This window comes from Pollicipes pollicipes, unplaced genomic scaffold (genome assembly GCF_011947565.3).
Source record: "Pollicipes pollicipes isolate AB1234 unplaced genomic scaffold, Ppol_2.1 Scaffold_2555;HRSCAF=2994_pilon_pilon_pilon, whole genome shotgun sequence".
NCBI lineage: Eukaryota > Metazoa > Arthropoda > Thecostraca > Pollicipedomorpha > Pollicipedidae > Pollicipes > Pollicipes pollicipes.
In genome coordinates this window covers 43,658,091-43,670,508 of record NW_023596136.1, presented here as the reverse complement: position 1 = coordinate 43,670,508, position 12,418 = coordinate 43,658,091, and the positions used below count along the sequence as shown (strand labels likewise).

Sequence of the window (12,418 nt, the reverse complement as noted above, 5' to 3'; positions counted from 1 at the left end):
GATTGGTGCAAGGCTATCTAAGGATTGGTGCACCCATTTCAGTAAATGAAAATGTGCACTGTGTACAGGCTTAAACCAATAACGCTTTTCTGCCCCCGAAAATGATTTAGGGCTTCGAATTTGTGACTTCCGTCCTGGCTCTTGCTTTATTCCTGCTTTATCAAGACTGCTAGGTGAGTCAAGCATCCGTCGTTGGTCGAGTATGGCAGTCGCATGCAAATATTCATAACCTACCTCCAATTTTAACATGTGTGTGGCCTGAGCCGATTTCAGCTGCTTGCCTTTATTTTTAGCTTGAAAGCATGTTGATGAACTATTTTTCTGTGGCCTGAGCCAACTTCTGCTGCTTGCCTATATTCTTAGTTTGAAAGCATGTCTATGAACTATTTTTGTCGCTGACACTTAATGTTCATTTCATAGGATTCTGTGGGTACCTAGCTCTTGTAAAGTATTGAGCATAAAGTGTAGTGTGTATGGGAAGCATCTATCAGGTATTTAGTATCTGAAGTGCTGTCTCTTATGCCTTGCATCTGCCCAAATTAAATGCATGGGCTGGGCTTTTAGCCCCCATATCTGGGTTAGTGGGGTACTTATCAATGTACCATGTATGCCTAGCATCTAGATGACATTTCTTAACATGATGGGTGAAACATGCTCATTTAAGGCAGGCTGCTGAGATTGTTCTTGTTAGCCTGGGAGTATGAATGCAATTTGCTCACACAAGCAAGCAGCCACTAGCCTGATGCCTGCACCTGCCCACTGAAGCAGCTGTCACATGTGACTGACTCAAGTGTTGACATTCTGCATTGCATGTTCTCTTGTGTGGCATGCCTTTTATATTAATTTTATCCTGGTTCAATATTTACTACTTTCAGCTGAAGCAATTATGGGGAAGTAAGATTATGTGTTAGCTCAAGCTTACATTGTTGTGCATTTAACATAGAAACAGCATACAATTCTTAGACCATCTCCATGGAAACTTCTTACCTTATATTAAGATCCATGAGTATAAGAATTGGCAAGAAGATAGTATCTGGCAGGAACACATTTTAACCATTTCAGCTCTCGATATCTGGGAAAATTCAACCATAATTCTGAGCTGCCATATTCTTGCCCATTGCCAAGGTACCCAATGGCCGGCATAATAACATTGTCGGCTGACTTGCTGACATGGTGCCTAACAGTGGGATTGCCTTGCTGTGTTTTCTGCACAGCCTGCCAACAAGTGCTTGCACTCTGTGGCTTCTCATGTGTGGGGCAGGAGTTTTCCTCCATGAGGCATGGGTACAGGAGGGGTTTCCACTTAGGTGCACTTATGTGTAATTTTATCTCTGAGCACTGATCACATAAAGCTGGAAACTGAACTGAAAATTGACAGCTGAACCTGAACTTGAATTGCTGAAAACCATGAGGATGAGCCTTTCCACACTTTCATGGTTGAATTTTCCAGGCACATGGGTGCAAGGCTGACAGTGCAGTTCTGCATGTGGGTGGGTCACCATGACTGTGGTTTGGGCCAGCTACATAACATGGAGTCAGATGGCCTACAGCATGCTGCCCTTGCCATCTGGGGGCAGGTATCATGCCATCTGGCTGGAGGGATCCCAATGTGACAGGTGCAGGAGTGCTGGCTCCAATTTCCTTTCTTAGGATGATGTGTTTTTAATGGCAAGCCCTCATTCCAGCATCAGGCAATTTACATTTATGGATATGTTCCCACCCACCATCCTGACTGTGTGCTCCTGATGGCAGGTCCAGATGCCGACGCCGTGCCGAAGTGCGGGCTCTGTGCCCGTGTCGCGGTCGGGTCCGGGCCCTGGCGGTCGCCGGCGGCCCCGGCTGGCGCCACTGCCGTCGCTGCCGGCTCCCATCACCACGCTGGATGCTGCCGCCGACGGCGCCAATACCGTCTCCCAGCTGATCGAGACGGGCGTCCCCAGCTGCCTGGCCATCGAGGTCAGTGGCCTGCCCAGGCTGGTGACGGTCGACGGGGGCAGGTGTGCCCGACTTTCGACGGAGCAAGGGCGGGGGCGGCGAAAACAGGAGAAATACGGTCTGTGTGGGTTTGTGTGAGGAGGGAGGGGGGGGGGGCAAGAACTCATGGTGGTCTCGCTGGAAACATTTAACTGTAATGATTTGATGTGCTATAATACGTGGAAAGGCACAAGGTACGTGTTGCGATCTGCATGTTAGGAGATCCGTCGTCACCGGAGTCTTGCCCCTGCATCGCACAATGTGGTCCAGAGATGAAAGTCCGGAAAACGGATGACTGCTGCGTCTTTTGAACTGCTTATGCTGCTGGCGGGAGCTCGGTGTGGTTTAGGTCTGACCTGTGGCTCTTCTGGTCAAAGTGCTTTGTGTTGAAGTCACTTTCCAATGGTAGTACCAGCCATCATGTTCCATGTAGCTTGTTGTAAGCTTAAGCCTGTTAGGAGAAGGTCATTAAAAAGGACAAGGAAGAACTTATTTTTACCATCCACAAGTTAAAGCAATATTATAGCTCATTTGCACTATTTGGTTGTATGCTATGTGTACATTCCTCTTGACCCCTGCTTATTGTAGGGATTCTGTTGCATTCTACTTGGGTTCATTGCAAGGTGCTGGGTGGCTCTGAGCATATAGGTCTGCTGGCTGCTCTCGTCTGCGAAGCTGCCTGGAGTTCGGACGTTGTCTGGAGTGTCTGTTCCAAGCTGCTGTAAGTTCTGACGGTTACGGTGCACTGGGACGCGGGGACCGTTCTTGGCTCCTGCGTGCTCTGACATGGGCCGGCTTCCGTGCGGCGTGCTCTGACGTGGGCCAGCTTCCCTGCGGCGTGCTCCGACATGGGCCGGCTTCCCAGCGGCGTCCTGACATGGGCCAGCTTCCGTGCGCTGATCCGCCGCACGCTGGCAGGCGCTGGTGGAGCTGGCCTGCCGCTCTCAGCGCGGCGCCGACTGGAAGGTCATGTACAACATGATGCGTCACCAGCTGGTCAGCATGCGCCTGCTGCCGGCACAGAGCGTGCAGCTGGATCCCCTCCGGCACATGTACCAGAAGGTCAGTCTCTGGGGCGCCCAACGCGGCCGCCTCCCGCGTGCCGCTTCTGCCTGGGACCGGGCACCACGCCAGCTCAGAGCCCAATACCAGTTGTTCGCAAATGCGAAGTCGACCAGTATCGATGGCTCGTGTTTGTGTATCATTAGTTCTACCCCCCCCCCCCCCCCCCATTAGTGGTGTCTGGTTGTCGCCGATGTGCTCTGTGCTGGCGGCAAGGCCCATGGGTAAAATGCCACAGGTCGCGATTTCGACCAGCTCCGCTAGTGACCTCAACAGCTGTGTGCGCTGATAAATAAGCCGACAAGTGCAACGTCACGAGTGCTGTGTCGCGCGGCTCTCTCCCGCCGTCGCCTCACCCACGGCCCGGCGCCGGCAGATGTTTACCAGCCTGTTCGTGACGGCGCATCAGGCGTCGCAGCCGGCGCCGCTGACGGACCAGCCACTGCTGCGGCCGGCCGCCGGCGCCGCGCCGTCACTCAGCCCCTCGCGCTACCTCTCCGAGTTCGAGGAGCTGGCCGTGCTGGGCCGCGGCGGGTTCGCCGTCGTCTGCCGCTGCCGCAGCCAGGTGGACCAGCAGGAGTACGCCGTCAAGCGCATTCCATTCCGGTACCACTCGGCGGCGGCGGCCGAGCGCACTGTGCGGGAGGTGGCCGTGTTCGCGTCGCTGGACCACCCCAACATCGTCAAGTACAACACTGCCTGGCTGGAGGCGGCGGCGCCGGTGACCGTCGCCGCCGCTGCCGCCGCCGCCGGCTCCTCGCCGTCCGGCGAACCGAGCGCCAGCGGCAGCGGCGGCGGCGGCGACTCGGCCAGCTGGCTGGAGTTTGAGCGGCCGGCGCCGGCCGGTCGCTCGCTCGCCTCGCTGACGGCGCTGACATCAGCTGGCACCGCTGGCGGGACGCTGGTGCGGCCTCCAGTCACCACCGCCGGCACTGCGGTGGTGCGTCCTATCACTACGGGCTGTGCGGCCAAGCCGGCTCTGCAGACGGTCGCAGGTGCGCCGGCGGTGAGAAGCCCGGTGACCGCCGCCGGGAAAGGAGGGTCAACGTCTGTGAATTCGGCTGAAGTGAGGGAGCCATCGCCTGTGACATCGACCTTGGATGGAGGCTTGGCGTTGGCCTCGATGGTCTCAGCTAGTGAGGAAGGGCCAACCGCGGTTACCGCCGCTGACAAGGGAACAGCAGCCGCGGTCAGTCCTGCGGTCTCAGCCGTGCTGCCGTCCGGAGCGTTCGGGCCTGCCCGGCCGCCGGTCGCCCGCCGGTTCTGGGCGGGCGCCGGCAGCAGCTCCGGCTCCGAGAGCAGTCCACTCTCTTCGACCGGCCGGACCGACTCGACCGCCACCGGCCTGTCTGTGTCCCGCTGGCGGGCCGGCGGGACGCGTGTGGCGCTCGCCGCCGCCGGCTTTCTGACACTCTACATTCAGATGCAGCTGTGTGAGCGCACGCTCAAGGACTGGCTGCTGGAGCGGAACCAGGCGCCGCCGCCGGTCGGCGCCAGCGGTCCGCTGGCGCGCGTCGACGCCGCCCGCTGCCGCCGCCTGCTGCGCGACGTGCTGCTGGGCGTGCACTTCATCCACCAGCGCGGCATCATCCACCGAGACCTGAAGCCGGCAAACATCTTCCTGGCATTCTCCGGACGCGCCATGATCGGCGACTTCGGGCTGGCGCGGCCGCGCCCCGCCGCCGCCGGCGCGCCTGCCGCGCCGCTCACGCCGCCCGCCGACCACACGGCCGGCGTTGGCACGGCCACGTACGCGTCGCCCGAGCAGGCGGCCGGCGGCGAGTACGACCAGAAGACGGACCTGTATAGCCTGGGCGTGGTGACGTACGAGCTATTCCTGCCGTTCGGCACGGCCATGGAGCGCGGTCTCGAGCTGCAGCGGCTGCGCGACGAGGGGCGCTGCTCAGCGGACGTGGCGCGGACGTGGCCGGACGTGGCGGCCGCCGTGCTCGCCATGACGGCGGAAAGCCCGCCGCTGCGGCCGTGCGCCGCCCACCTGCTGGCGTCGCAGCTGTTCACGGCCCCCGCCGACCGGCTGCTGCAGCTGGAGGCGACAGCCGCGCACCAGGGCCGCCTGCTGGAGACGCGCGCCGCCCGCTGCCGCCAGCTGACCGAGCAGCTCGACAGCTGCCGCCGCGAAGCGGCCGTTACCGAGCGGCTGCTGCGCAACAGCTGCCGCCAGCTGGGCCGACAGCTGGCGGAGCGGGAGCGAGAGGTGGAGCGGCTGCGCGGGATGCTGGAGAGGGCCGGTCTTCGGCCGTGAGAGAGACGGAGCGAGACCGCCCCGGACGCCTCGTTATTTGCGCTGGTCTCGGTCGCGATGGAGAGGGATCGGCTGCACCGGGGCTTCAGCAGAGCCGGGTAAGATCAGGCTACAGCTGATGGGGGGGGGGGGGGGGGGAGGTGATCGTTCGCGGGGCGTGAAGCAGTCGGCAACAGTTCATTCGTAGTTCAATAATTCAGGAAGGCAATTCTAGTGCAGTTGTTCGTTATTAAGAAAAAACAGACGCGATGGCAATATTGCGGATGTCGTGCTCCTTGGTTAGTTATGTGTGTGCCCCTACCTCTGCCTGATTTAACGTGCAGAAGTGTCCCCTCCATGCATCCATTATCGCGTTATGTTAAATATCAAAGCTTTTTGCCGTCAGCGGGCCGCACGTAGTTTAATACGAAGCCAGGCGTTACTGCGCTGTGGATCATTTCCTCGGTGGTTGGCTGTGTCTTTATGGCCATTTCCCAGCCCGCATGGACCTTCCAAAGAGTAGGCGGTGTTCCGGGGTGATGGGCAGGATTGCGTGCTGGGGCCGCGACACTGCTAGCGCGTGTCACGGGTCGGCGTCCTATGGAATACCCTGCTCACACGGATGAAGGGCATGTTAAAAAGCTCGGGCTTATCATCGAGTGATATGTGATAAGTGTTGCAATATCCGGATCGGCCAGTATTGGGTCGTATGATGCACCAGCCAAAGAAGTGTCAGTAATTCTAAGGTCGACGCGAGTTTACGTAAGTTGTGAAGTGCATTTACGAGGAACATTATTCACATAGTTCAGGTAGTAGTAATAGCTTCATTATTGGGAGAACATTGCAGAGAACGGGGATATAGATGTGTTGATGTTTGGGAGACATGCTTTTATCGAAACGAATAGCAGAATTATAACTTCTGCTAAATATAAAAGCAGTAGGGGGCTTTTGGGCATTGGAAAGGCATCCAGAGGTAGGTGAGGGAGATATTTATGGCCTGTGATGAGAAACCGATGTGCATTCTTCTGAAAAGAAAAACTTCTACGATTGTTTCGGGGAAGGCACGATGCCGAAAGATCAACGCATCTGTATCTCCGTTTTCCTGGTTTTTCTCGAATGAATGTGGCTATCACTACTGTGTCATCTATGTGACGCAAGGCTTTTAGATTTCATTGGCCTTCAAGGCAGTGCCAATACGCTTTTCGGTGCTGTGATCGCATTGTAGTTAGGAGGCTCAGCCTAACATATCAGCTGTGAAGATATCATGGGCCCCTCGCAACTGTCTATACAATAGGGCATGACTGCATCGCTAAGTAGCAAAAATCCTGTTTTTTTAGCCTTAGTACCAGCTACAATATAGTATGTATGCTACACTGCGCACCTTAAACGCAGTCACGCTTCGCCATTGTCCGTCAGACGAATCTGTTGACCTCCCGAGGCATTTATAAACGTTTGAGGTTTTTGATGCCGTAAAAACTCCGCATGGATGATGGTAGTTTAGTTATGTGAGCAATGAGTGCCTTGTGAAATGCCTGTCGTTAGCGATATACTTCCCTGAGATGGTGACCGTGGAGATCGATAGACTAAAAATGTACCTTTTCGGAGCAGCACGTGCACCGATTCCATACCACCAGTCTGTGTTGCTCTGCTGTCTGAGAAGACAGGTCCCACCGGGCGGTAACCGAGCGAATGGTGCGAGCAGCGGCCGCATCGCAATGCTGAAGACCTGCGAGGGCACTTGCGCCCCGCGCGAGAACCGGCCGGCACCCCGTACTTCGATCGGAAGCTCCCGGTCCGCCTCCGCCCCGCTGTCCGCACCACTTCGAACCTCCGGACTTCGGTGGCGAGCGGACGAGCGAGGAGTTTCAGTGGGGATACATGCCTAGTGACGGGGAGCGATGCGTATGCCGTGCTGACCCCTGACGCTGCTCCAGTCACCAGCGCGTGAGGGCCTCGCACGGACAAGGGCTCGGACGTCCGCGATCCAGGGTTCAATCAGGAGCAGCAAGCTGTGTGGTGAAGTCGCGGCACTATCTCTAGGCATAGTGTAAAAGGAAAGGCCCCTTGAACTTGCTCGTCGTCTTCGCTCTTGACGGTACGTTCCCCAGCTCAACCAACCAGCTGTCTGGGAGAAGAGACACCAGAGTCGCGCAGACGACACACGAAGTTCCGGCTTCCCCACCCGGTGTATTACGAGCCGCGGGACAACCGCAAAAGGGCCACAGGTCCTGCCGACAAAGATGCTCGGGGGCAGCACCAGCGGCCCGCGACACCCGGACCAGGATGGTCACCGCACACTCCTACAACGTAACAAGCGCGCCGACACGCGGCGACCGACGAGAACACGGCACCGGTCGCCATCCGACCCTCCATTCCGCCGAGGACTCGGGACAGGTCCGACACAGGAGTAGACGCGTCGGTGCGCTCCGGAAACAATCCTCCCGAATCGCACCATACGATGCAGACCTTCCAAATCACGCACACACGCGCCTCAGTGATAGAACGCAGTTCGGGATTCGATCGCGCCACGGGCGGGCAACACCGCGCTCCAATGAGGCCCTCTGGCAGCCGGACACGTGGGCGGCGTCCCAAACATGCCAATCAAGGGGGACCCGCCGACCAGCTGGCGGCCCTCGGTCGGAAGATCACCATGTTTGATTTGTCAGTAGGATTAGGCTAGAGCTCGCACGCGCGCGGGGGCGCCCGCGCCCCGGCGTTTGCGAACGCAGACGCGGTCAACGCCTCAGAACACGCACTCGCGGCTACCCGTGGCGCCGGAGCACGCGCGCCACCCGCCCGTCGCGGCCGTCGGCTACGACGTTCCGGTCGGCTCCTTTTGTGCCGCCTGCACGTTTGCGTAAGCGTTCAGGCGCTGGATGACCTTGCCGACGAACTCGTTGACGACCTGCTCGTTGACGAGGCCGACGAACTTCTCCACCACCTGGCCGTTGAAGAAGGCGAGCACAGCCGGCACGGCCTGCACCTCGAAGTCCTGCAGCAGGTCCACGTGGTTCTCGATGTCCAGCTGGCAACGGCAGGTGCATGTCACACATGCGGTTGCTGACAGGCCTTCAATTCGGGTTAGGCTATGCTGCTTGGATTAGTCCGGCGTAATATTAAGTCTAAATTTAATGGCTGACTTCTATGGATAGAACTACGAAGTGATAATTCCTGACCGAATGCCGCGAAGTCACCTTAGTTCGGATAGAATCAGGCAAGGCTGCCGCAATTGCACTAATTACAGTAATATTGCGGTCACAGAGGACCACTTCCGCCAGCTGTTTGACCACTCGCAAACTGCAAGTGGGATAGATGACTGACAGGAAAACCAAAAACACTGCGTGCGCTTCGCCGCGCTCATTCATACGTGAGCCAACAACCAACAACTACAACGTAACAAAACTTAACCACGCACGCGTGGCAGGATACATGTAAGAAGAAAACGTCATGGATCATCAGTCACCCTCCACAGCGGCACCTACAGGCGCGTGAAGGGAGCTCGTGGCGGGACAGCGACAGCGACCATCAGTCACGACGCGCCTCGTCACGCGCCGATCGCACTCTCCGGAACCGGACTACTCACTGAGCAGAGGTTCAGGTTCCGCTTGGGCTCCACCAGACGCTCCAGCATCGGCGTCAGGTCCTTGCAGGGTTCGCACCAGTCGGCGTGGAAGTTGACGATCACTGGGATGGGACTCAGGATGACGCGCTCGTGGAAGTCCTCGCGATCCCTGATGTCCAGCAGCGCCGCCCTGGTGGCCGATCGGTGCAACTGGCGCGCCGGCGGTCTCAGGGCCGGGCGGCAAGCCGGCTGCATCACAGGTGGAGAACCAATGGAAGGTCAACATCAGTGCAACTGTAGGGCAGCTATTGGCAGAGAAGGCCAATATGGCTTACAGCAGTCATCCAAGCGCCCATGATTCCATTCATAAGGCAGCCCATAAACAGTGATAATTATCGTATGTAAGTTGTTCAGTGCATTCGCGAGAAACATTATGCACATAAATAAGACAGTAGTTATTGCCTCATTCCTCAGAGAACCAGGAGAATGGAGATATAGATCGGTTGGTATTTCTGCAACATGCTTTTACCAAAACCAGAGCAAAACTCATTACTTCTGCATTGGTTTTTCTCTGTAGAGTAAGGCTATTACCAGTGTCTTAACTATGTGCTAGTCAACATAAACATGGCATGCAGCTAAGAAGTGTAGGCTACATTATCATGTAAAACCTTTGGTTGCAAGTGTTCACTACCACTGGAAGCCACAGGGCATGCTATGACACATGGTGTGGGGGCAGGCAATACCAAGAGCAACCAGAGTAGTTCATACAGAGTACCTGTACACAATGGTGCATGGTATTGCACCAACCACAACAATGAAGCATGAGGACAAATGGGTGTAACAACATAACACAGTTCAGGGCACACATACAAACATTTTGCCAATATGATAAGAGGGTAAACATTGGATAATGATGCTGAATTTCTTACAGCTGCCAAAGCCCCCATCTTCTGGCATGTGAAGAGCAGTCTGGATGCCATAGATGAGGTGCTAGTTTGGTCCTTTGGTTATCCTCCCCACCTGAAAGATCCCAAGTCATTGGCATATATGGTCAAAATGGAAAAAGAAAACCAGTGTTAGGGACTAAAGTCATATCAAGGAATAGGATAAAGCAACAAGATTAGGCACTCCTGGTACATCTTGCTTTAGACCCAAAATGGAGAGAACATCTATGTAATCTCTTTCAGCAAAGGGGAAAACCTGGTATGAATTCTCCATCATCTTCATTGCCACTGGGGCTTTGCAGTGCATTCAGCTGCTGAAGCTATATGGCATTGCCTACCTCTAAACCTGGCAGGAATGACAGGACTTCTTGTTATCTGCATGGCATCACCACTTTGCAAACTGGTACACAAAGACATCAAGTGCTCATAAATTATGATCTATCTTCACTTAGCCCAAACTTAAAGGCAGACATAAAATGGCAAAAACATGCTAAAAAGGCTCAAAGTGAGCTAACTTTTCTACCTGGAGGAATTACACGAAAGCATTATCTCACTGCTTCCAAAACAGCATAATTTTGAGCAGCAATTAAATCCAAATGTTAAGTTGCATCATGGCCATCATGGAATTATCTATCTTCAAACAGACCACCTAGCATGTTTAGCCACCTCACTCTGGGACCATACAAAGAAGAAGGGCATGGTATAATCATGGTAACTTTGGTAGTAACCAGAATTGTGAAATGTAACTCCATTCTAAAATATTCATATTCAAATTAATTTTCCCATAGTTTGAGCCATATGCCACGTGCCACGATCCCAAGGGTGGATCCGGGGTCTCACAGGGCTCAATGTTAATGGGATCCTTATTTCATTTTAAGATATCCAGTCACATATGTGGCTACAGTCTCAGTAGCAGCCACATGAAATATTGGTCACCCACACACTTAAATTCATGGATCATCCTGATATATTAAGAGGGGGCACACAGTTGCTTGGTTTATGTTATGATGTATTACAATAACTCATTTTTTAATACATTTATTTAACAATTTCTTGCCCACATTGATTTACTTTTACACTGTTCTAATAATTTGATGTTTGCACCTCCTTGGCTTTGTTTCTTTAAGATAACATTTGACTTTCACATATCAAAGTTTGATTTTGTTATCAACTATAAATTAAATGCAGCTTCATACACACACTGATTCAATGTCCTTAACCGGCTGTGCTTAAATAATTTGCATTGCATAATGCTCATTATTCATTTCAGGATCAAAACTGGTTTTGTTTGTTTTTAACTTTACCAGTATTATTTGCAAGCCATCATTTTAAAGAATAACTTTGTCTACCAGATTATCTACTAAATTATATCATTTTCATTACAACTTCTTGACTATAGTACTGATGTTCACTATTCACTTCCTCAGGGTATCAGCCAGCATCCAGTCAGCCATAAATGCATCCAATGCACTGAGGGCATGCACGATGTTGATGCACTGTGCCTGGAACAAGTGCTCGTGCCAGATTCCAGCAAGACCATACAATGCAAAATTTTAACACTGAGTGAAAAATAAGGTATACAAAGATGGAATTCCCATAAACATGATTTCCTCCAAAACAGCTTTTAAGCATTAAAATTGAAAATGACCATGTACAAAATTTGGGCTGTGGGACATACAATAAACATGACAAAATGTTCACTGAATGCCACTGCTATGCAGGCAGTGTTCTGTGTAGCATGTACTATTTATAGTCTAGTGTGCAATTAACATTCAATTATAGATGCATTTGATGCATAGGTGTTACTTATCATAGTACATTTTTAGGAAAAAAACAGCAACACCTGATACACATGACATCATCATAAAGCAAGGCCCCAGAAATCTGCATTTTACTACATAGGACTAAAGAGAGGGAGAGACAGATTAGAATGGGAGGGGAGCTGAATGAAGAGGCAGCTGGTAATGACCCTGGTATGTCAGTGGTACTTTTGAAATTACAACAATGCTGCCCTCTGCAAAACAGCTTCAGACAGTATGAGCTGTGCAAAGTAGCATGGTAAAAAACAGTGTCTTGCACCGCTGTTACATAGGCAAACACATCAAAGAAAGGCGATCAAATGATTTACAAGACTTTAATTGTTAAAATCCTGACCAGCATACATCCAATGACCGTGCGGAATCGCAGGTTTGCTGTTCCCTCACTAACTTATACCTACATACCCGACCGATGACGACGTTCCGCCTCTCCAACCACTACGCCGACCTGCTCCCTTGAGTCCCGTCCCGATTTCCAAACGACGAAGCATGCGTTGGGTCAAGCGACAGAACGCCACTACTCGCAGCCATTTCTCACTGTGTGCCATATCCTGCCGGGGTATCCCCCGTTATGAATAGTAGGCACCAGATTCACATTCACATTCAGGTTTATATGCGGAACTCAACGTACTCGTCAGATTGGCTTTGAACTTCGAAAACCGACGCAATTTAGTCTTCTCGGCATCATGAACTACGAAATATAAGACCATATGCTTGAGACAGATGCTCTCCTCTTTGGGATGCCTTTCCCCGCCCGTCTCAATGAACGTGCATTGCGACCCTGCCGTTCGTCCGGGGTAACTGTTCCAAGCTGCTG

General features: G+C 53.4%; 2 protein-coding genes across 2 annotated transcripts; one reads left to right on the top strand and one right to left on the bottom strand.

The window, feature by feature from the left end:
• Positions 1–4: 4 nt before the first annotated feature.
• Positions 5–7,226, top strand: LOC119101624 (eukaryotic translation initiation factor 2-alpha kinase 1). Its single transcript, XM_037225028.1, has 6 exons — positions 5–173; positions 1,753–1,956; positions 2,893–3,036; positions 3,413–3,757; positions 4,805–5,019; positions 7,220–7,226. Exons 2-6 carry the CDS (start codon positions 1,759–1,761, stop codon positions 7,224–7,226), a joined length of 909 nt encoding a protein of 302 aa, XP_037080923.1. The 5' UTR covers positions 5–173; positions 1,753–1,758.
• Positions 7,227–7,445: 219 nt separating this feature from the next.
• On the bottom strand, positions 7,446–12,101 carry LOC119112648 (thioredoxin, mitochondrial). Its single transcript, XM_037236888.1, has 4 exons — positions 12,007–12,101; positions 9,770–9,860; positions 8,862–9,089; positions 7,446–8,303 (listed from the first exon to the last, which is right to left on the bottom strand). Exons 2-4 carry the CDS (start codon positions 9,818–9,820, stop codon positions 8,091–8,093), a joined length of 492 nt encoding a protein of 163 aa, XP_037092783.1. The 5' UTR covers positions 9,821–9,860; positions 12,007–12,101; the 3' UTR covers positions 7,446–8,090.
• Positions 12,102–12,418: the final 317 nt, after the last annotated feature.

Excerpts from the sequence above, each read along its gene's own strand:
- LOC119101624 (XM_037225028.1), top strand. The coding sequence starts at position 1,759 with ATGCCGACGCCGTGCCGAAGTGCGGGCTCTGTGCCCGTGTCGCGGTCG. Across the intron at positions 1,957-2,892 it reads CCAGCTGCCTGGCCATCGAG|GCGCTGGTGGAGCTGGCCTG; the intron begins GTCAGTGGCCTG and ends GCACGCTGGCAG. Across the intron at positions 3,758-4,804 it reads GGCTGGAGGCGGCGGCGCCG|GCGGCCGGCGGCGAGTACGA; the intron begins GTGACCGTCGCC and ends TCGCCCGAGCAG.
- LOC119112648 (XM_037236888.1), bottom strand. The coding sequence starts at position 9,820 with ATGGCATCCAGACTGCTCTTCACATGCCAGAAGATGGGGGCTTTGGCA. Across the intron at positions 9,090-9,769 it reads AGATGGGGGCTTTGGCAGCT|CCGGCTTGCCGCCCGGCCCT; the intron begins GTAAGAAATTCA and ends CCTGTGATGCAG. Across the intron at positions 8,304-8,861 it reads GGAACCTGAACCTCTGCTCA|CTGGACATCGAGAACCACGT; the intron begins GTGAGTAGTCCG and ends TGCCGTTGCCAG.